Genomic DNA, 24,151 nt, shown 5'->3' on the forward strand with positions numbered 1-24,151 from the left:
GTGTTCTCTCTGCTACCGCACGGCAAGCGGTACCAATGCACCAAGTCTGGAACCAACAGGACCCTGAACAGCTTCTACTGTTCCCCCAAGCCAAACGACTGCTAAATAGTTAGTCCGGGTAGCTATTTGGTTAACTATTTAACTATACTGAACTAAAATATAAAATGCAACATACAACAATTTCAAAGATTTTACTGAGTTACAAATCAATCATTTGCAATAAGTTAATTAGGCCCTAATCTATGGATTTCGCATGACTGGGAATACAGATATGCATATGTTGGTCACAGATACCTTTAAGAAAAAGTATTGGCGTGGATCAGAAAACCAGTCATTATCTGGTGTGACCACCATTTGCCTCATGCAGCACGACACATCTCCTTCGCATAGAGTTACCCAGGCTGTTGATTGTGGCATGTGGAATGTTGTCCCACTCCTCTTCAATGGCTGTGAAAGGTTGCTGAATATTGGCGGGAACTGGAACACGCTGTCGTACATGTTGATCCAGAGCATCCCAAACATGCTCAATGGGTGACATGTCTGGTGAGTATGCAGGCCATGGAAGAACTGGGATATTTTCAGCTTCCAGGAATTGTTATCGTCATTATCATGCTGAAACATGCGGTGATGGGGGCGGATGAATGGCATGACAATGGGCCTCAGGATCTTTTCACGGTATCTCTGTGCATTAAAATTGCCATCGATAAAATGCAATGGTGTCCGTTGTGCGTAGCTTATGCCTGCCTATACCATAACCCCACTGCCACCATGGGGCACTCTGTTCACAATGTTGACATCAGCAAACCGCTCACCCACACAACGCCATACACGTGGTCTGCGGTTGTGAGGCCGGTTGGACGTACTGCCAAATTATCTAAAACGACGTTGGAGGTGGCTTATGGTAGAGAAAGTAACATTAAATTCTCTGGCAACAGCTCTGGTGGACATTCCTGCAGTCAGCATGCCAATTGCACACTCCCTCAAAACTTAAGACATCTGTGACATTGTGTTGTGTGACGAAACTGCACAGTTTAGAGTGGTCTTTTATTGTCCCCAGCACAAGGTGCACTTGTGTAATGATCTTGATGTTTATTTAATCAGCTTCTTGATATGCCACACCTGTCAGGTGGATGGATTATCTTGGCAAAGAATAAATGCTCACTAACAGGGATGTAAACAAATGTGTGCACAACATTTTAGAGAAATTATATTTTTGTGCATATGGAACATTTCTGCGAACTTTTATCTCAGCTCATGAAACATGGGACCAACCATTTATCCTTTTTGCACCATTTTGTTTTACTTGTCACATACGCTGCTGTTACTGTGCTCATTTTAGGGACATTATAATGAGGAATACATACTGTGATCCTGACATCAATTTAGATCGGTAACATTCTGTAATGTCATTTTATGATATCTTGAATCTAATACAGACTTTTGTAATGCAAGCTCTTACACTAGAAAGCCAGTGTGAGGGTCTGCGCCAATGATGTATATAAACCCTGAATTGCTGATGCATGGAATGGCCAATGAAAGGCTTTGAAGCCAACCATTTTGGCACTCCCATAGGAATAAATTGAATTCTACAGTATTTCAATTAAATGTTGAATGCATTCAGTTGTGCAACTGGCTAGGTATACCCTTTCCCAGGGTGCAATGAAATGTGTTGTTTTACAGGGTTAGCCATTGTAGTACAGCGCCCCTGGAGCAAATTAAGGTTAAGTGCCTTGCTCAAGGGCACATCGACAAATTCGTCACCTTGTCGCCTTGGGTATTCGAACGAGCGACCGCTCAGTTACTGGCCCAACACTCTAACCGCTATGCCGCCTGCTAGGCTGCGACACACCTGGGATGTGTCCAGTTCGATTTAACGTTTTCTATGTTGCGTGGCGGTTGTGCTGAACACGTTTCCCCAAAACGTTCTTGAACGTTTCCTCCATTTGGTGGGTGTGGTGGGGTCTGGCATGAAGCAATGAGTGACGTATTTAAAGAGCGACTGAATGCATCGATTCCGCATGTGTTTCTCTGTTGCTCATTAAGAAAAACGCGATTTCAGTCTTGGGGGTGTGGTTCGATGTGGCAGTTACAGATGTTTGTTGCCCATGAGACACCATAGGAACAAAGCCAGTAATCACTACTTCAAAATAGTCCGAATGAATCTAACATAACTCAAGAAATCTGTTTTATTCACGCAATTTCACATCTAGCTTAGGTGTTTCTGACTAATATCGATGCCACATAGGCCGTTTTCTATCACAGAAGTTGTTAATAGAGCCCCACAGAGTTCTCATAATACCCATGAAACCTAGCAGTCAAACAGGGAAATAGTTCCAATAGTTTTTCCACCATTCATTTTTCCCATAGGAATTTTAGAAACACTTAAAATAAGGGCTGTGTTTTGTGTAGGCTTACCCTGGCATGACGCTTTGATAACCATGTAAATCTCTCTCGAATTGTAACAATATATTCGGCTCTATTTACGCTCAGATTCAAAAATGCTAATAAGCATAAAAGTAAACATCATGCAAGACTACAAATATCTGCAAGCTCCTGTACATCATCTCCAGCTGGCACCTTTGCTAACAGGTAAATTTAAAGACATTTAGCCAATTAATGAATTACTACATTTAGCTAACATTACCTTTGCTTCAATTCGTCAGTCTCGTCCAGATCATCATGGCATTTGTAGTTCTTTACAATAGCCACATTAGCAGCTAATTAGCATTTCATTTGTTGGGGGTAAATACAGGCAAATTTATTGATAAAAGTCACCTTGTCCGAAAGAGATTTACATGGTTATCAAACATTACACCAGGGTAACCCTACACGAAACACATTTGAAGTGTTTCTAAAATCCCCTATGGAAAAATGTATGGTGGAAAAATTATTGGAACCATTTCCCTGTTTGACCGCTACGTTTTATGGGTATAATGACTCATACTGTGGTACTCTATTGCCTTCAGTTGCGCTTTAAAGTGCGTAACAGGTGCAACAGTTGCAGGCAACTGGTTAGTTAGATACTGGCGAATTGGGAATCATCACGGGACGGTTTTTCACAACTTCATCCTTCCATAGTATATCCTCCAAATACCAGCTTCGAGTGCATTATCATTTTTATACAACGGGTTACCAACATATTCAAATAATGATAACGAAAAACGTTATTTTGATTAATTTATTCATACTATTTCATCCTTCCACAAGATATAGTCCAGACACAAATCTAGGGTTGCTACCCAAGCCGGCTGGTCGTTCATTCTATTGGTTCAGTTGCCAGAGAAGCGACCCAGTCTTTTTGTTCTGTATCTATGGACACGATCCAGTCGGTCGTTCTAAATGTTCCATTGACATACTGGCTGGCAACGTTCTTATCCCTTGCATTCTATTTAGCCAACTACTGATAACTTACAGTCACGTCAAACATAAAAAAGAATAACAACAGTAGCTGCATTTGCATTTGTTTAAGCTGTTTTCTAGTGACATTTATTTGGGTACGTCCATAACATTTAGCTAATGAGATGCGATTTCGCCTGGCATAGAAAATGTGCTCTCTCGTCAAGACACTGTTGTTCAGAGGAGCTAGTCAACAACACAGCTAACATAATCACTTCAAACACTGAAGCTGTAAAGACTGCAAACTAGCTGCACTTTGTTTCATTTTACCTTTTTTCAATTGACATTTCTTTGTATATATCCATAAAAATTATGCCAGCTGATTCATGATTTCGACTGGCTGAGAAATGCTGCCTGCCTCTCTGTCTCGTCCCGACTCCCGACCCCGACACGTTCATTACTATGGGACAGCTGGAAATCGAATTTGAATATTGAAACAATGTTGCAAATGTCGGAGAGACAGACAGCAAGGTTTATACAAATCTCCGCTGTTGAAAACTAAATGTTATTCTAAAAGAAATGTGAGATAATGTCTAAATGCTTTTTATAGTGGAGATCAAGTTTATAATTTGCTTGGCTGGGTTGATGAGACAGTGGATTGCGCAGTCAGATGGAACTGAGTAAATAGGCATTTTCACGTCATAGATTTAGCCGGTGGTAACTTGTGGAATAGACACCGGCTGGAATGCGCTTTTAACCAATTAGCATTCAGGATTAGACCCACCCGTTGTATAAATTGCCATCTACTGTACTTGGTGAGTTATGTTACAGCATTTTGTTTAGCCAAAAAGACAGCCAAAGTTTTCAAAAATGTGTATCTGGATCAGAATGATCGGAATTTTGTAATCCTCTTTGTTGCTAACCAGGATCAAATCAATCTGGCTGTTTTTGAGATGGTTTTTCAGTAAATAATCGGATAGGATCATTCTAAACCAGATACCACAATATCAAGATCACAGAATCTGGATGTTCTGCTTTGAACAGGCCTACACCTTGCCATCTACTAGACAGATTGTGGTACTACTTCTACACTGTCATAGGGAAACAGAAATAAAGTAAACTACTTGAATAAAGTAGTAGAGCTTGCAAATCACTTATAATTAAGTAGATGCATTTATTTGACACTTCTCAATATAACAACTTACCACATACCTATACTGCAGTCTATTTAACATAATTAACCTTTCTTTTTCAGATCTAAGTACGTTTTTTAAACTTTCTCACGTTAGTTACATTGACATTTTGTGGTTGTAGTGCCTTTCACCTTTCTAAATCCACCCTGAATCCACCCTTCCACTGGGATCAAGAAAAAGCTAAATACAATCCTGATTAAAGGTCAGATTGGATTACCAAATCCTTTTCCCTATTCAGAGGATCAGAATCTGTTTTCAGGATTGAAAAACCCAATACTAACATCTAATCCTATCCGATTGCCGAAATCCAATAAGACAATTTTTGAAAAATTGGGCCCAAAGCATATACTGTATATAGGAAATATGTAGAAGAATTTCAGAAATGGACAGATATAATTGAAAAGGGACCTTTGTTTCCCTATTCGCCAGTATCTATTTAACCACTTGTTTGCACCTGACCTGTTGCGAGTCTTACGCACAACAGATGTGTCTTCTCCTAATGAATTTGTACAGCACTGATGAAGGCATTTGTTTAGCACTTTTTAGCACTTTGCACTAGCACCTTTTCTTATTCTTTTGAGCATGGATGAAATGACGTTGGCTTCCTTGATTTTTCCTTTTCATGGTTTGAGTGCAAGTACCTACGTAATTCTGCAAGCTCTTAGACTGCCATCTACAGGTGGTATGTGAAAACAGAATTATCAGGAACAGCTACTTTGCTGAAAACACATATTTACAGACATGTAATTGTATGTAAATGTATGCCCTTAAATACTACACAATTAAACCATCTGGAGAATATTCCATTTGTTCTGTTTACATAAATCCATGCAATATTACGCTGCTCCGTAATTCATTATAATAAATTATATTTTCCCTCTCAATTGGTGTCAATATTGCAGAGTCAGCACTCTGCCACTGCTCTGACAAGACAAACAGATGAAAAACCCCAGGGAAATAGTGCAGTTTTTTCTCCATGACTCATGTATAGGCTAGTACCACCAGAGTGTTGTTGTTGTTGACTTTGAACGTGTGCCTGTGTGACAGGCCGTTCTGTGGTGAGTCAACTGGTGAGCCCTTACACACTACTCCACACACTACTCTATAGTGGCAGAGCCCAATGTACTACACATGACTCACAGGGCTCATGATTCAGAGGCATTGTAACACAGTGTCACAAAATGGCTACTGGGCTGGAGGGATGTGGGTCATATTGCTGGAAAGCAGCAATTCAACAGATGCTGGACATCAAGCCTGAGAGGTTCATGTTAATGGGTCATATGTGGAGCTGCTTGCAGGTCATTGGCGGGGTCTGTCATGGATACTGTGTTTCATTAAGTATATGTACAGTTGAAGTGCAGAGAGAGGGAGATGGAGAGGGTGAAAGAGCGAGATGGACAGACTAGTCTTCATTCTGCCGTATCAGTGCTCCCCCCTGGCAGAGAGAACTGTAGTGAGCATGCTCAGTATATTGAACGTGAAGCCAGTCATGGCTATATTAACTCATGAGTGTCCACAAGCAGCCAAGACCTCTCTCCATTCCATGCTTATGTCACACTGCACATTGTGTTGGTCTGTGTACTCCTCTGTGGCTGTTTCTGGCTGGCCTGTGTTTGGTATTCTTTATAAGCTGCATGTCACAGTGTGTTGTCAGAGCTACAGACAGTGTGTGGTAAGTTGGAATGGAGTATGATTATCTGGACACTAACTCTGTTCAATGTTTGTGAACCATCCAGAGTCTTAGGCTGCCTATCCTAGGTAATTTAAGTATATATAAACTCAGCAAAAAAAGAAACGTCCCTTTTTCAGGACCCTGTCTTTCAAAGATAATGAGTAAAAATCCAAATAACTTCACAGATCTTCATTGTAAAGGGTTTAAACACTGTTTCCCATGCTTGTTCAATGAACCATAAACAATTAATGAACATGCACCTGTGGAACAGTTATTAAGACAATAACAGCTTACAGACGGTAGGCAATTAAGGTCACAGTTATGAAAACTTAGGACACTAAAGAGGCCTTTCTACTGACTCTGAAAAACACCAAAAGAAAGATGCCCAGGGCCCCTGCTCATCTGCGTGAATGTGCCTTAGGCATGCTGCAAGGAGGCATGAGGACTGCAGATGTGGCTAGGGCAATACATTGCAATGTCCGTACTGTGACATGCCTAAGACAGCGCTACAGGGAGACAGGACGGACAGCTGATCGTCCTCGCAGTGGCAGACCACGTGTAACAACACCTGCACAGGATCGGTACATCCGAACATCACACCTGCGGGACAGGTACAGGATGGCAACAACAACTGCCCGAGTTACACAAGGAACGCACAATCCCTCCATCAGTGCTCAGACTGTCCGCATTAGGCTGAGAGAGGCTGGACTGAGGGCTTGTAGGCCTGTTGTAAGGCAGGTCCTCACCAGACATCACCGGCAACAACGTCGCCTATGGGCACTGGACCAGACAGGACTGGCAAAAATGCTCTTCACTGACGAGTCGCGGTTTTGTCTCACCAGGGGTGATGGTCGGATTCGCGTTTATCGTCGAAGGAATGAGCGTTACACGGAGGCCTGTGCTCTGGAGCGGGATCGATTTGGAGGTGGAGGGTCCGTGATGGTCTGGGGCGTTGTGTCACAGCATCATCGGACTGAGCTTGTTGTCATTGCAGGCAATCTCAACACTGTGCGTTACAGGGAAGACATCCTCCTCCCTCATGTGGTACCCTTCCTGCAGGCTCATCCTGACATAACCCTCCAGCATGACAATGCCACTAGCCATACTGCTCGTTCTGTGAGTGATTTCCTGCAAGACAGGAATGTCAGTGATCTGCCATGGCCAGCGAAGAGTCCGGATCTCAAGCCCATTGAGCACGTCTGGGACCTGTTGGATTGGAGGGTGAGGGCTAGGGCCATTCCCCCCAGAAATGTCCAGGAACTTGCAGGTGCCTTGGTGGAAGAGTGGGGTAACATCTCACAGCAAGAACTGGCAAATCTGGTGCAGTCCATGAGGAGGAGATGCACTGCAGTACTTAATGCAGCTGGTGGCCACACCAGATACTGACTGTTACTTTTGATTTTGACCCCCCCTTTGTTCAGGGACACATTATTCAATTTCTGTTAGTCACATGTCTGTGGAACTTGTTCAGTTTATGTCTCAGTTGTTGAATATTGTTATGTTCGTACAAATATTTACACATGTTAAGTTTGCCGAAAATAAACACAGTTGACAGTGAGAGGACGTTTCTTTTTTTGCTGAGTTTATATATATATATATAGATCTTTGTCCCCATGTGCAGTTGCAAACCGTAGTCTGGCTTTTTTATGGCGGTTTTGGAGCAGTGGCTTCATCCTTGCTGAGCGGCCTTTCAGGTTATGTCGATATAGGACCCATTTTACTGTGGATATAGATACTTTTGTACTTGTTTCCTCCAGCATCTTCCTTTGCTGTGGTTCTGGGATTGATTTGCACTTTTCGCACCAAAGTACGTTCATCTCTAGGAGACAGAACGCATATCCTTCCTGAGCGGTATGACAGCTGCGTGGTCCCATGGTGTTTATACTTGCGTACTATTGTTTGTACAGATGAACGTGGTACCTTCAGGTGTTTGGAAATTGCTCCCAAGGATGAACCAGACTTGTGGAGGTCTACCATTTTTTTTCTGAGGTCTTGGCTGATTTCTTTTGATTTTCCCATGATGTCAAGCAAACAGGCACTGGGTTTGAAGGTAGACCTTGAAATACATCCAAAGGTACACCTCCAATTGACTCAAATTATGTCAATTAACCTATCAGAAGCTTCTAAAGCCATTACATAATTTTCTGGAATTTTCCAAGCTGTTTAAAGGCACAGTCAATTTAGTGTATGTAAACTTCTGACCCACTGGAATTGTGATACAGTGAATTATAAGTGAAATAATCTGTCTGTAAACAATTGTTGGAAGGATTACTTGTGTCATGCACAAAGTAGATGTCCTAACCGACTTGCCAAAACTATAGTTTGCTAACAAGAAACTTGTGGAGTGGTTGAAAAACAAGTTTTAATGACTCCAACCTAAGTGTATGTAAACTTCAGACTTCAACTGTAATATATATATATATATATATATATATATATATATATATATATATATATATATATATATATATATATATATACACAGTGCATTCTGAAAGTATTCAGACCCCTTGACTTTTTCCACATTTTGTTACGTTACAGCCTTATTCTAAAATGGATTAAATCAATCTACCCACAACATCCCATAATGACAAAGCAAAAACTGGTTTTTAGAAATGGTGGTGGCAGCATCATGCTGTGGGGATGTTTTTCAGTGGCAGGGACTGGGAGACTAGTCAGGATCGGGGGAAAGATGAACGGAGCAAAGTACAGAGAGATCCTTGATGAAAACCTTCTCCAGAGTACTCAGGACCTCAGACTGAGGCAAAGGTTCACCTTCCAACAGGACAACGACCCAAAGCACACAGCCAAGACAACGCAGGAGAGGCTTCGGGACAAGTCTCCTTGAGTGGCCCAGCCAGAGCCCGGACTTGAACACGATCGAACATCTCTGGAGAGACCTGAAAATCAAATCAAATATTTTATTTTATTTTATTTGCCACATGTGCCGAATACAACAGGTGTAGACATTACTGTGTAATGCTTACTTACAGCCCTTAACCAACAATGCATTTATTTTTTATAAAAAAGTAAAATAAAACAACAACAAAAAAGTAAAATAAAATAACAGTAGGGAGGGTATATACAGGGGGGTACCGGTGCAGAGTCAATGTGCGGGGGCACCGGCTAATTGAGGTAGTTGAGGTAATGTGTACATGTGGGTAGAGTTAAAGTGACTATGCATAAATAATTAACAGAGTAGCAGCAGCGTAAAAAGATGGGGTGGGGTTGGGGGGGCAGTGCAAATAGTCCGGGTAGCCATGATTAGCTGTTCAGGAGTCTTATGGCTTGGGGGTAGAAGCTGTTGAGAAGCCTTTTGGACCTAGACTTGGCGCTCCGTTACCGCTTGCCGTGCGGTAGCAGAAAGAACAGTCTATGACTAGAGTGGCTGGAGTCTTTGACAATTTTGAGGGCCTTCCTCTGACACCGCCTGGTATAGAGGTCCTGGATGGCAGGAAGCTTGGCCCCAGTGATGTACTGGGCCGTACGCACTACCCTCTGTAGTGCCTTGCGGTCGGAGGCCGAGCAGTTGCCATACCAGGAGGTGATGCAACCAGTCAGGATGCTCTCGATGGTGCAGCTGTAGAACTTTTTGAGTATCTGAGGACCCATGCCAAATCTTTTCAGTCTCCTGAGGGGGAATAGGCTTTGTCGTGCCCTCTTCATGACTGTCTTGGTGTGTTTGGACCATGATAGTTTGTTGGTGATGTGGACACCAAGGAACATGAAGCTCTCAACCTGTTCCACTACAGCCCTGTCGATGAGAATGTGGGCGTGCTCAGTCCTCTTTTTTTCAACAAAGTACTGAGTAAAGGGTCTGAATACTTATGTAAATGTTATATTTATGTTTTTATATTTAATAAATTAGCTAAATGTTCTAAAAACCTGTTTTTGCTTTGTCATTATGGAGTATTGTGTGTAGATTGATGAGGGGGAAAAAACTATTTAATCAATTTTAGAATAGGGCTGTAACCTAACAAAATGTGGAAAGAGTGAAGGGGTCTGAATAGTTTCCGAAGGCACTGTATATGCTCTCTACCAACAACAACCCTATGGCACAATGCACTTGAATCATATTATCAACTGTTTTCACGGCATTCTATAGTAGCATCTCCTCTCAAACACTCTCAATCTCCTGCTTCAGTTGGGTGAGCCAGAGATGTCACTTACTGTATACAGTATACTACTTGAATAGTTATACTCTAGTAGTTAAACCTTACAAATGAATACTCACTCTGTGGATCCGTCACATCTGGGAAATGCTTCATGGATGGTATCCGCTGTGTGTACAGTACTTAAGTGCTTAACTTGTGATATTTTTCACAGATTAGAGACCATATAGAAAAGTGATACAACACATCAGTGAGACGTGACACACACAGGGGAATCACCTCACAGCTCAGAGATAGTTCACAGTAAGTTGAGGTGCATCCCAAAAGCATGCTGAATGATATAGGAATTATGAAATTGCGGTTGTGGTGTCAAGCTGTCATGGTTTCCCCTGTGCTATCTCTCTATCACGGAGTGAGTGTCTTCTGAATACACTGAGGTTGTCATACACACACGCACACACACACACACTCACTCTCTCTCTCTCTCTCTCTCTCTCTCGCTCCTCTCACTCTTCTATGAAAATATTAAAAGTGTTATTAATAAATGGTCTGTAAAAGAGCGATAGGACACCATTTTCCACGAGACTGCCTAGGGGAAGGAGGTGAGGGCCCTGGCAGAGTGGTGCCAGGAATATAACCTCTCCCTCAACGTCAACAAAATGAAGGAGCTGATCGTGGACTTCAGGAGACAGCAGAGGGAGCACGCCCCCATCCACATTGACCGGGAAACTGAAGATCTCGTACAACGCTGTGTACTACTCCCTTCACAGAACAGCGCAAACTGGCTCTAACCAGAATAGAAAGAGGAGTGGGAGGCCCCGGTGCACAACTGAGCAAGAGGACAAATACATTAGAGTGTCTAGTTTGAGAAACCGACTCCTCACAGGTCCTCAACTGGCAGCTTCATTAAATAGTACCCGCAAAACACCAGTCTCAACGTCAACAGTAAAGAGGCGACTCCGGGATGCTGACCTTCTAGGCAGAGTTGCAAAGAAAAAGCCATGTCTCAGACAGGCCAATAAAAATAAAATATTAAGATGGGCAAAAGAACACAGACACTGGACAGAGGAAGACTGGAAAAAAGTGTTATGGACAGACGAATCGAAGTTTGAGGTGTTCAGATCGCAATGAAGAACATTTGTGAGACGCAGACCAAATGAAAAGATGCTGGAGGAGTGCTTGATGCCATCTGTCAAGCATGGTGGAGGCAATGTGATGGTCTGGGGGTGCTTTGGTGGTGGTGAAGTGGGTGATTTGTACAAGGTAAAAGGGATCTTGAAGAAGGAAGGCTATCACTCCATTTTGCAACGCCATGCCATACCCTCTGGACAGCGCTTGATTGGAGCCAATTTCCTCCTACAACAGGACAATGACCCAAAGCACAGCTCCAAACTATGCAAGAACTATTTAGGGAAGAAGCAGTCAGCTGGTATTCTGTCTGTAATGGAGTGGCCAGCACAGTCACCGGATCTCAACCCTATTGAGCTGTTGTGGGAGCAGCTTGACCGTATGGTACGTAAGAAGTGCCCATCAAGCCAATCCAACTTGTGGGAGGTGCTTCAGGAAGCATGGGGTGAAATCTCTTCAGATTACCTCAACAAATTGACAACTAGAATGCCAAAGGTCTGCAAGGCTGTAATTGCTGCAAATGGAGGATTCTTTGACGAAAGCAACGTTTGAAGGACACAATTATTATTTCAATTAAAAATCATTATTTCTGACCTTGTCAATGACTACATTTTCTATGCATTTTGCCGTATTTCCTATTCAAACTCATTTCATGTATGTTTTCATGGAAAACAATGACATTTCTAAGTGACCCCAAACTTTTGAACGGTAGTGTATATTTATATTCCATACTCTGACATTGCTTGTTCTAATATTTCTATATTTCTTCATTCCTTTCTTGATATTTTTGGGATTTGCATGTATTGTTTTGTATTGTTAGGTATTACTGTACTGTTGGAGCTAGGATCATAAGCATTTTGCTACAACCGCGATAACATCTGCAAAATATGTGTACACAACCAATAACATTTGATGTGAAACGATATCATGTCACTATTTAACCCGTCTCTCCCTGTGGTCTTGTGTGTGTTTCAGCTGGGGGACCCAGGGGGACTTCACCACCACACACCCTCTACCTGCTGTCAAGGTGAAGTTGTTCACTGAGAGCACAGGAGTCCTGGCCCTGGAAGACAAAGAGCTGGGCAGGGTAAGAGCCTACAGAACTGGAGCCAGACATAGGCACAGTTAGCAACAAACTTTCTTTTCAGATTTCAAAATGGTTGCCACTTTGATGTAAATATGGAGTGCTATGATCTTATACATACATTATACATATACTTATACATATACATTGATACAACCTTACATGGCTGTGTGTTTTATGTATGACTTGACTATAAATAGGTACATTGTATGTGTCTTTGTGCTTCCAGGTGGTGCTCCATCCGACCCCGAACAGCCCCAAACAGTCCGAACTACACAAGATGTCCGTGTCCAAAGGCTGCCCTGACAGTGACCTGAAGATCAAACTGGCCATCCGCATGGACAAGCCACAAAACATGAAGCACTGTGGGTAAGCTACGCTGCGTGGAAACTAGATCAAAACATATTGTTGTCAGACGCAGTGGTATGCTGCCATCTAGTGGTGCCGACCATTAGTGCATAACACACTTCCAGACGGCAGATCAACTGTGACCAAAGCAGGCAACCTTTATCTTTAACCTTAAACATTACATCTATTATCTTCAACATACATTGAATATGACTATGTAATTGGCACTGTGACATCTGACATTTTAAAATGTTCTCAAATATTGTTGTACTGCATTTATCAAGCCTCCATAATGTTTGCTAAAGAACAAAAGGAAGTCTTTACATTTACGTCATTTAGCAGACGCTCTTATCCAGAGCGACTTACATTATTTAAAAAAAAATCCTACCCCCTGTGGGAATCGAACCCACAACCCTGGCGTTGCAAACGCCATGCTCTATCAACTGAGCTACATCCCTGCCGGCCATTCCCTCCCCTACCCTGGACAACGCTGGGCCAATTGCGCGCCGCCCCATGGGTCTCCCGGTCACGGCCGGCTACGACAGAGCCTGGATTCAAACCAGGATCTCTAGTGGCACAGCTAGCACTGCAATGCAGTGCCTTAGACCACTGTGCCACTCGGGAACCTAGTGGCGCAGTCTTCTCCTTCAGTACATCACTGCTTTCTTGGTGCCATTTCCTGGGCTCAGTCATAAAGAAAGTGTACATATCCTCACACTAATACAAACATGTAAGACCTGACCATGTTAAAGAGCACATTGAATAAGAGTGAGAACTCTGACTGTCATGAATGGATATCAAGTAAAAGGTATTGACAGCCTCCTCACCCCAGATCAAATAGCAAATAATGATTGTGATTAGGCTAATGGCTAGTGATATAAGTGATGTGACAGCGCCAACTCAGAGACATAAGGACATGTTAACGTCACACCTCTTCCTTCCTCCTCCTCCGGTCTCCTCCACTGTGTGTGTGTCCTGCTCTATGGGGGAAGCCCAGTGTCTGGGCTTTAAGGAGCTCCGCCTGTCTCCCTCATTCACTCTCCTCCATATGCTTCCTGTACAGGGCCTGTGGGGCCTGATGTGATGCTGGGGTGGCCCTACGGTAGCCTGCGTTGGGGCCTTATGCTCCCTGTACCAGCCTCTGCCTGGCAGGCTGCTGGCAGTCCCCTTTCCCGCTGCTCCTTGGGCACTAGTTTATTCAGAGAGACAAGCCCTGATGCCCCTAAACTAACCAGGGGGGTACACAGGCAGAGGGAGGCAGGCCCGTGTACCCCTAGCCCGGCCAGGGGGAAGAGCAGACAGAGGCAGGCAGAGCTAGGGTCCTCGCCCTCAGATGTTCATTTCTTCACAACACAACATGATACACAGCAAAACAACATATTCTGCCCTCCCACAGACTCAAGACTGATAGAAGAAAAAAAAGAAAAATGTATGCACTCACTACTTACTGTACATCACTCTGGATAAGAGTGTCTGCTAAATGACAAAAATGTCAATCTAATGATAGCACTCAGCAAACCAGAGTGTCACGAGTTACAAAGCCAGAACCCAGAAGCAGACCAGGACAAGGTAAGTTGAAACGAAGGTGAGTGTTTATTTACAAAGTCAAGAGTGATGCTGAATAATCCAGGGAACAGAGCGGGCGGCGTTGATTAGTTGTTGGGGGTGCAGTGGTTGATCCCATCATGGCTCGGCAGCCGCCGACCACCAGGCAGAGGTTGGATGAAGGTTCCGGACGAGTGACTGCAGATGGAACAAAACGGAGGTAAGTAAACAACAAACCAACAAGGTGCAAAACAACAAAACTAACGCTAGACGCTCTAAGACTGATACTCTGGTAAACCTACTGTTCATGGCTAACGATCCGGCAGGGAATGGATGTTAGGCCAGAGCCTAAGAAGGGTGATGATCAGGACCAGGTGTGCAGATTGCTGATGGGATGCAGGTGCGGAAATCAAGAGAGCTCCCCGGAGCGTTCCAGAACCCACGGGAAACTGGAGATCACGAACAGAAAAACTAGTCCACAGACAGGACCCGACTCAGACTGCCGGGATCGTTACAGTACCCCCCCTCCGACGAACGCCACCGGGCGGACTCCCCGGAGCGCCAGGATGGAGGCGGTAGAAGTCACGGATGAGGTCAGCATCTAGGATCTGTCGCCGCGGAATCCAACTCCTCTCTTCAGGACCATACCCCTCCCAGTCCACGAGATACTGGAAACCCCGGCCCCGCCGTCTGGAATCCATGATGCGTCGCACCGTGTAGGCAGGGCCACCTCCGATCATCCGAGGAGGAGGAGGAGGAGGTGGAGGAGGCAACAGAGGACTGAGGAAAACAGGCTTGAGGCAGGAGACATGAAAGGTGGGATGGACTCTGAGCGTCCTCGGGAGTTTGAGTCGAACTGCCACCGGATTGATCACCCTCTCCACCACAAACGGACCAATGAACTTCGGTAACAACTTCCTAGACTCAGTCCGTAAAGGAAGATCCCGTGTGGCCAACCAGACCCTATCTCCGATGGTGTAGGTGGGAGCGGGGATCCGGCGACGATTCGCCTGGAGCTGATACCGGTCCGAAACTCTAAGGAGTGCCTTTCTGGCCCGATGCCAGGTCCGGTGGCAACGACGAATATGGACCTGAACAGAAGGCACTGAGAGCTCCTTCTCCTGAGAAGGGAACAAGGGAGGTTGGTAGCCATACAGGCACTGGAAGGGAGACATCCCAGTGGCAGATGTAGGGAGGGTATTGTGGGCATACTCAACCCAAGGCAACTGAGAGACCCAGGAGGTGGGGTTGGAAGAGGCCAGGCAGCGTAGCGTGGATTCCATCTTCTGGTTGGCTCTCTCCGCCTGACCATTAGATTGGGGGGTGAAAACCAGATGTGAGACTGACTGTAGCTCCAATGGCCAAACAGAAGGACTTCCAGACAGCAGAGGTAAACTGAGGGCCACGGTCGGAAACGATATCACTGGGCAACCCGTGGACCCTGAAAACCTCCCTAACCAGGATCTCGGACGTCTCCGAGGCAGAGGGAAGCTTGGCAATTGGCACAAAGTGGGCGAACTTGCTGAATCTGTCCACGATAGTCAGAACGACCGTGTTCCCCTCAGAAGCGGGCAACCCAGTGACAAAGTCCAGGGCCAGATGCGACCATGGTCGCCGGGGAATAGGAAGGGGGTGAAGTAGTCCAGAGCTGGGCCGATTGGTACTCTTATTCTGCGCACACACTGGACAGGCAGCAACATAACCCCGAGTATCCTCGGCCATGGCAGGCCACCAAAAACGTCTGCGAAGAAACGCCATCGTCCGAGCCACGCCAGGGTGACAAGCCATCTTGCTGGCGTGGGACCATTTGAGGACCGCAGGACGAACCGACTCAGGCACAAACAACCGACCGGGTGGACCGTTACCGGGACCGGGCTGCGTCCGAAGAGCCGCCATCACCTCCTCCTCAATCTTCCACCTAACAGCTCCCACGACGCAGTTCCGGGGAGAATTGTCTCGGTCTTGGACCCACTCTCCTCCGTCTTGGAGAACATCCGAGACAAGGCGTCCGCCTTGCCGTTCTTAGATCCAGGTCGGAACGTCAGGGAAAAATTGAATCGTCCGAAAAACAACGACCACCTGGCCTGGACGGGAGTTGAGACGTCTAGCCGATTGCACGTAAGCAAGATTCTTGTGGTCAGTCCAGACAATAAACGGCTGCTCCGCCCCCTCCAACCAGTGGCGCCACTCCTCCAAGGCAAGTTTCACCGCGAGAAGCTCCCGGTTACCCACATCGTAATTCCTCTCCGCAGGCGAAAGGCGACGAGAGTAGTAGGCGCAGGGATGGAGTTTACTGTCCGTGGAGCATCGCTGCGACAGGATGGCGCCAACTCCCACATCAGACGCGTCCACTTCAACGACGAACTGACGGGCCGTGTCCGGTTGAGAGAGAATCGGTGCGTTGGTGAATCGCCTCTTCAAATCCAGAAACGCTCGATCCGCCTCCGGATTCCACTTGAAGCTCCTGATACTGGAAGTCAAGGCCGTTAACGGAGCGGCCACACGGCTGTAATCCCGGATGAATCTGCGGTAGAAATTCGCAAACCCCAAAAATCTCTGGAGCTGCAATCTCGTACCGGGCTGGGCCCATTCCAGAACCGCTCTAACCTTCTCCTGGTCCATCCTAATCTCTCCCCTGGAGATGATGTACCCGAGAAAGGATGTCGTGTGGGCGTGAAACTCGCACTTCTCGGCCTTCACGAACAGGCGATTCTCCAACAATCGCTGCAGAACCTGCCGGACATGCTGGACGTGGTCGGAAGGTTCCTTCGAGAAGATCAGAATGTCATCCAAGTAAACAAACACAAAGAGACCGATCATATCTCTCAGGACGTCGTTCACCATACTCTGGAATACCGCTGGAGCATTGGTCAGTCCAAATGGCATCACCTGATACTCGAAGTGACCCATCGGTGTATTGAAACCCGTCAACCACTCGTCTCCCTCTCTGATCCGGACCATGTGATACGCATTGCGTAGGTCTAGCTTGGTGAACACCGTAGCACCCTGTAAGGAGTCGAAGGCAGAACTCATCAAAGGCAGGGGATACTTGTTCTTGACCGTGATGTCATTCAACCCCCGATAATCAATACACGGTCGAAGAGAGCCATCCTTCTTACCCACAAAGAAGAATCCTGCCCCCCAGGGGTGATGACGAGGGACGAACGAGACCAGCAGCTAGGGACTCCTTGATGTAGGTCTCCAAAGCCTCACGTTCAGGGCGGGAGATACTGTATAACCTTCCCTTGGGGTAGACAGCTCCAGGGAACAGGTTGATGGCACAATCATATGGTCGGTGGGGAGGGAGTGACAGAGCCTTCTGCTTACTGAACACTTCCCCAAATCGTGATATGTCTCGGGAACCAGGGACAAATCTGGGGGTTTAGCCTCAATCACCTGACTGGGAACCGAATGGGGACAGGCAGTCTTGAGACAGTTAGCATGACAATCAAGGCTCCAACTCGTTACCTTGCCCGTCACCCAATCGAACGTGGGATTGTGTTCCTTCAGCCAGGGGTATCCAAGGACCAGAGGAACATGGGAAGACGGCAGAATGAAGAATGAAATCATCTCCGAATGATTCCCCGACAACAGCATCTTAACCGGTTCAGTCCTCATCGTGATACGTGCCAGACTACTGCCGTTCAGAGTGGTCGCTTCAATGGCTTCCGGCAATTGCTCCTTGGAAAGCCCCAGCTGTTCCACCAACTTCGGCATCAAGAAAGCTTCCATCGGCACCTGAATCGATAAAAGCGTTAATCGCTAAGCTCTGATTCCTGTTCACAAGGGTAGCCGGGAAACGGGGTCTGACAGAGGTACTGAGAGGTTGAAACTGGCTCGCTAAAAGTCCTCCCAACTTTAGCGAGCCGGGCAGTTTGACGACCGCCGGGAGCAAGTGGAGATGTAATGTCCCGAGCTACCACAGTAGAGGCAGCAGTTGGTCTTACGTCTAGGTTGACGCTCCTCCTTGGTTAACCCGTGCCGCCCCACTTGCATGGGTTCAGAATCGGGAGAGAGGACCTCTCCACTAATCCTTTGTGGTGGAGAATGATCGACGTGTTCTGGTCCACCACCCGACCCGACTGGGAACTGAGAAGCTGATCGATTGGACGGACCCCATTGCTTCTCCCTCCTTCGCTCACGGACTCGATTATCCACCCGAATAGACAAGGCTACCAAGCTGTCCAGGTCACTAGGCTCCGGATAGGAGATCAACTCATCCTTGAGCTGCTCCGACAGACCCTGGTAAAAGGCCGCTTGCAGAGACTCCTCATTCCACCCACTCTCCACAGCCAACGTCTTGAACTCGATCACGAAGTCGGCCACGCTGCGAGTTCCTTGGTGAAGCGAAAACAGGCGCCTAGCTGCGTCCCTCCCTCGGACGGAATGGTCGAAGAGCTTCCTCATCTCGGCCGTGAACCCCTGGTATGAAGCCATGCAGGGGTCTTGTCGTTCCCAAACGGCTGAAGCCCACTCCAGCGCTCGACCACGCAGCAACTCAATCACAAAGGCTATCCTAGCCTTGTCTGTGGCATAGGAGTAGGGCTGTAGATCGAACACTAACCCACACTGCATAAGGAAAGAACGGCATCTTCCCAGCTCCCCCTCATATTTATCCGGCGTCGGAACCTTGGGCTCACGGAAGGACACAGCTCCAGACGCGGCAGGCGAGATGGGTGAAACCGGTAGTGGATCCTCCACCGGAAACTGGCGCTGGTTCTGGACCTCCGTCAGACCGGTAGAAAGGTTCCGAACTGACAACGCTATCTCCTGTAGTGCCGTGCTATGTTGTCCCAACATCTTCTCCTGATGGGAAATGGCATGGCGAACAGAGTCCAGGTCCGCTGGGTTCATTACTGGCCGGATCGTTCTGTCACGAGTTACAAAGCCAGAACCCAGAAGCAGACCAGGACAAGGTAAGTTGAAACGAAGGTGAGTGTTTATTTACAAAGTCAAGAGTGATGCTGAATAATCCAGGGAACAGAGCGGGCGGCGTTGATTAGTTGTTGGGGGTGCAGTGGTTGATCCCATCATGGCTCGGCAGCCGCCGACCACCAGGCAGAGGTTGGATGAAGGTTCCGGACGAGTGACTGCAGATGGAACAAAACGGAGGTAAGTAAACAACAAACCAACAAGGTGCAAAACAACAAAACTAACGCTAGACGCTCTAAGACTGATACTCTGGTAAACCTACTGTTCATGGCTAACGATCCGGCAGGGAATGGATGTTAGGCCAGAGCCTAAGAAGGGTGATGATCAGGACCAGGTGTGCAGATTGCTGATGGGATGCAGGTGCGGAAATCAAGAGAGCTCCCCGGAGCGTTCCAGAACCCACGGGAAACTGGAGATCACGAACAGAAAAACTAGTCCACAGACAGGACCCGACTCAGACTGCCGGGATCGTTACACAGAGCACAGTGATCATACCCACATTTATGGATGTCCACTGGCTCAAACTGTAGCTGGAGTTCTGGATGTGTCAGGATCATTCATGGCACTCCCATCCCTGAACCATGTTCTGCTCAGTTGGTAGAGCATGGCATTTGCAACGCCAGGGTTGTGGGTTCGATTCCAGTATAAAAATAAAAATGTATGCACTCACTAACTGTAAGTCGATCTGGATAAGAGCGTCTGCTAAATGACTAAAATGTAAAATGTAAATGTAATTAAGGTAATATCAGAAAACAGGTCATTTCCTTTCACAAACAGAAGATGGGTTGTTCTAGCTCGAAAACCTTTTCACAGGATAAGGTAGCAGTAACAACTTTTTACCATAAGAGGTCAGCAGAGACCTTGTACTGTAACAGAAGCATCTCCGCTATTGTTCGCCAATTGCCATTCACTCAAGGTGTTGTATATATTGCTCATTGTAACATAAAAGGACAAATTAATATGCTTTTTGAGCATGTCACCTCTTTATGAAATAATGATGCAACACAAGGTTTAATATTGTAAAGCAGCCTCTGTAGAAAGGCCATCCACCATTGTCCACACAACCTGTTACTAACTATTTGCTTTGTTTACTTAGGTACCTATGGGCTATTGGTAAAAATGTGTGGAAGAGATGGAAGAAGAGATTCTTTGTTTTGGTGCAGGTAAGAACAAAAGACCACTAAATAACCATGGTCAGCACTAATCCAATAAGTAAGATGTTATGTTTTTGATCTGTCAAGCTTTGGTACGTGTCTTCCTCTAGTTGACTGGGGTTCTAAAGGTGTAAGCCAGTTCTTGTCAGGAGCTTTGTAGCTGTAGCAGCCATTTTCTGTCTGTCCTCATTTGGAGAAGCATGCTTTCTCCTCTGTGTTCGGGAGGATATGTCTCAGAGCGAGGAGTTGACAGGCGATTGACAAACCAGAGTGTACGCTGGCTGGCCTAGCACTCGCAGCTAAAAGAGCCCACGGAATGCTCGTCTCGCTCGCTCTCAGCTGTACATACAGCAAGTGACAAATACCGGTCAATAGACTGCCTGTGTGTGTATGTGTGTGTGTGTCATGTGCAAGTGTGTTTCTTAGAGAGACATAGCTTTGTGTTTGTGTATAATTTCATTTGTAAATGTTTTACTTTTTCTCTTATGTTTTGGTTATGTTAAGTCGCGTGTAAGTATTCAAGACATTCACTATTCTATTGGTGTTATGGTGGACTCAAATGTATTTGGACTTTTGGTCTTCAGAATTGGCAAAATTATTATATTTTCAAAGTGAAGGGCAAATATGTTTAGTTCGCTTTACTATCAATATAGTATGTCCCATTTGTGTCTTGGTGTTGTCTGAAAATACAAAATTCAGCAGTGAAGTAGTACAAAACTGTAGGTGTTGATTCATACTTTTACTATGCTTCTTATACATACGAAAAATGGAAATAGCCTATGAAAAGACAACAGTGTGCCAACTTCAGCTGGTTCAGGAGATATATTAAATAGAAATGAATCATTTAAGTGAGAAACAAAATGTTTGCATTTATTTCTGAGATTGTTGTGTTAATTACTGTGGATGTGATTCACCAACACCACTCTGTGATGTTCAACCCTCCTTCTCTGAAATAACAAAATGCAAATTCACATCCGCTGCATGCCGAATGTGGCACACACAAACACACACACAAACACACACACACACAAACACACACTTTCTGAATGCCATTTGATTGACATTTGCCTTGATACTCATAAATAGCACAGCTTACACTGGGGGGTATTTATTTCAGTCGCGGAAGATTCGTTTCCTGTTGAATTATTCATGAGTTGTTAATTACAGGGAGTGAGTAGATCATTTACAGTGCTGGGTGATGGACGCTGGCACCACCCATGAAACATGGTAGCAACACGCCAACAACACGTCAGGTACATGTAAACAGCGTTCTACAGGTGTAGAGCTGTCATAGCACAGCCTGTAAACATGCTAGATGTGCCATGGAAAACAAGAACGAGTCAGGGGTTGAACATCCCACGAGGTGGCTGTCGTGATGGTTCATCCCATGTAACCCTCTCACTATTCCTGTGTGTTAAGTCCCCTCTCTCCGTTCATACCCAGTGAAAGTGGAAAGCATTAATATTAAAGGCGTCGACCTCAGCTGAACCAAGTCCCATCACGAGAGGCAAAAACGCCACTCTAAACCTGTGAAACTGTGTTTTGTCTAAATTGAGTCGAGGGATCACAATTAAGCGGCTTGCTCCCTAAACCAAACTCTCGCCAGCCCCCTCCTACCCCCACCCCGTTCAGATAGAGTTCATCCTGCCTGTAGTGGTATCTGGCTAGTTGAATGCCCGGACAGGTCACTGCTCAACAGAACAGATTGGAGCCATAAACCACATGTTTATGATGCAAAGTGAACTGTAATTATTCAGCAGTCTGGAGGCTGTCCTCAAAGACACCCAGAAGCAGCCACTCTCTCACTCTGTCCCCTACCACACTATCCTTCTTTCTCCCTCCCTCCTTCTCTCACTCGATCTTTTCTCTTTACTTCTCTGTTCACTTACTCTCTTTCTTACTTTCTTTCTTTCTTTCTTTCTTTCTTTCTTTCTTTCTTTCTTTCTTTCTTTCTTTCTTTCTTTCTTTCTTTCTTTCTTTCTTTCTTTCTTTCTTTCTTTCTTTCTTTCTTTCTTTCTTTCTTTCTTTCTTTCTTTCTATCTGCTGATATGTGATGGCTTTGGAGTGAAGTCTTAAGCATTTTCATATGACTACTGATCTCTGGCCTGCTCCCCAGCCCCACCCCACCCCCATCACATAATCCAATTTATAGACTCAACCAGTGGTGGAAAAAGTACCCAACTGTCATACTTGAGTAAAAGTAAAGATACCTTAATAGAAAAGTACTAAAGTAAAAGTGAAAGGCACCCAGTAAAATCCTACTTGAGTAAAAGTCTAAAAGTATTTGGTTTCAAATATACTTAAGTATCAAAAGTAAATGTAATTGTTAAAATATACTTAAGTATCAAAAGCAAAAGTAAAAGTATAAACCAGACGGCACCATTTTCATGTTTTCTTTATTTACGGATAGCCAGGGGCATGCTCCAACACTCAGACATAATTGACAAACGAAGCATGTGTTTAGTGAGTCCGCTAGATCAGAGGCAGTAGGGATAACCAGGGATGTTCTCTTGGTAAGTGTTTGAATTAGACCATATGCCTGTCCTGCTAAGCATTCAAAATGTACTTTTGGGTGTCAGGGGAAATGTATGGTGTAAAAAGTACATTATCTTCTTTAGGAATGTAGTGAAGTAAAATTAAAAGTTGTCAGAAATATAAATAGTAAAGTAAAGTACAGATACCCAAAAAAACTACTTAAGTAGTACTTGAAAGTATTTTTACTTAAGTACTTTACACAACTACTCGCTACAATAACAAGGTTATTTAAAAGAGCAAAGCATGTAGGGTAATCAGGGAGCAAAGTCATTTAGAATCCTTTAACCGTCAGTTTGACAGCAGGTCAGCCAGCCTTAAGGCCCATAGAGTCCTGCTCTGTCTCTGTCTGTGTGTTTGTCTCGCCTGGCCCTGACAGATCCAAACTTTAGCAGGCAGGGGGACGTGAGGCTGAAGTGGGTGGAGAAAGAGGCAGGCGAGGGGGTGGGAAGGAGAGGGGAGTTCTGATGTGCCCCAGGGACGTCCCGAAGGCAAGGGGGCACCGTGGAGCTGGGTAGTGGCACCGGCGGCCCAGCAAGTTCCACCCGGGGCCTCATCAGAGCCCTGACAGTGAATCTCTGTTGTCACACAGAGGCAAGCTGCAGCCAGTGAGAGCTGCCACTTGCAGCAGAGGTGACAATAGCGTGGTATTGGCTGGGATCCTCGGGTTGCCGTGGCATGACTGGCACCTAGCAGTCGGGCTACTATCTCTTGTGACAGGGTGTCACTACTGCAGTCGTCTGTCCTCGCTGAGTGACAGAGTCAGGGCCAGAACCCCGCCCTGGCAACGGCCCCGGCAACAGCACCCTGACCGCCCACCCTCGCTCTCTGATTCTCTCCCACCCCCCTCTCTCTCTCTCTCTCTCTCTCTCTCTCTCTCTCTCTCTCTCTCTCTCTCTTTCTCTTTCTCTTTCTCTTTCTCTCTCTCTCTCTCTCTCTCTCTCTCTCTCTCTCTCTCTCTCTCTCTCTCTCTCTCTCTCTCTCTCTCTCTCTCTCTTTCTCTTTCTCTTTCTCTTTCTCTTTCTCTCTCTCTCTCTCTCTCTCTCTCTCTCTCTCTCTCTCTCTCTCTCTCTCTCTCTCTCTCTCTCTCTCTCTCTGTCCTTGTCAGTAGCAGA

The 24,151-nt window shown here is 45.6% G+C and overlaps 1 protein-coding gene across 8 annotated transcripts in view; it reads left to right on the forward strand.

Annotated features, from left to right (window-relative positions):
* LOC121578793 (calcium-dependent secretion activator 1) overlaps positions 1-24,151 on the forward strand; it is a 172,673-nt gene that overhangs the window by 77,384 nt on the left and 71,138 nt on the right. For all 8 annotated transcript variants that reach the window (XM_045223688.1, XM_045223692.1, XM_045223687.1 and 5 more), the window contains exons 7-9: positions 12,417-12,528; positions 12,755-12,894; positions 20,447-20,513. In XM_045223688.1, coding sequence (XP_045079623.1) covers positions 12,417-12,528; positions 12,755-12,894; positions 20,447-20,513 — 319 coding nt within the window. The remainder of the gene's footprint in view (positions 1-12,416; positions 12,529-12,754; positions 12,895-20,446; positions 20,514-24,151) is intronic.

This window comes from Coregonus clupeaformis, chromosome 12, assembly GCF_020615455.1.
Source record: "Coregonus clupeaformis isolate EN_2021a chromosome 12, ASM2061545v1, whole genome shotgun sequence".
NCBI lineage: Eukaryota > Metazoa > Chordata > Actinopteri > Salmoniformes > Salmonidae > Coregonus > Coregonus clupeaformis.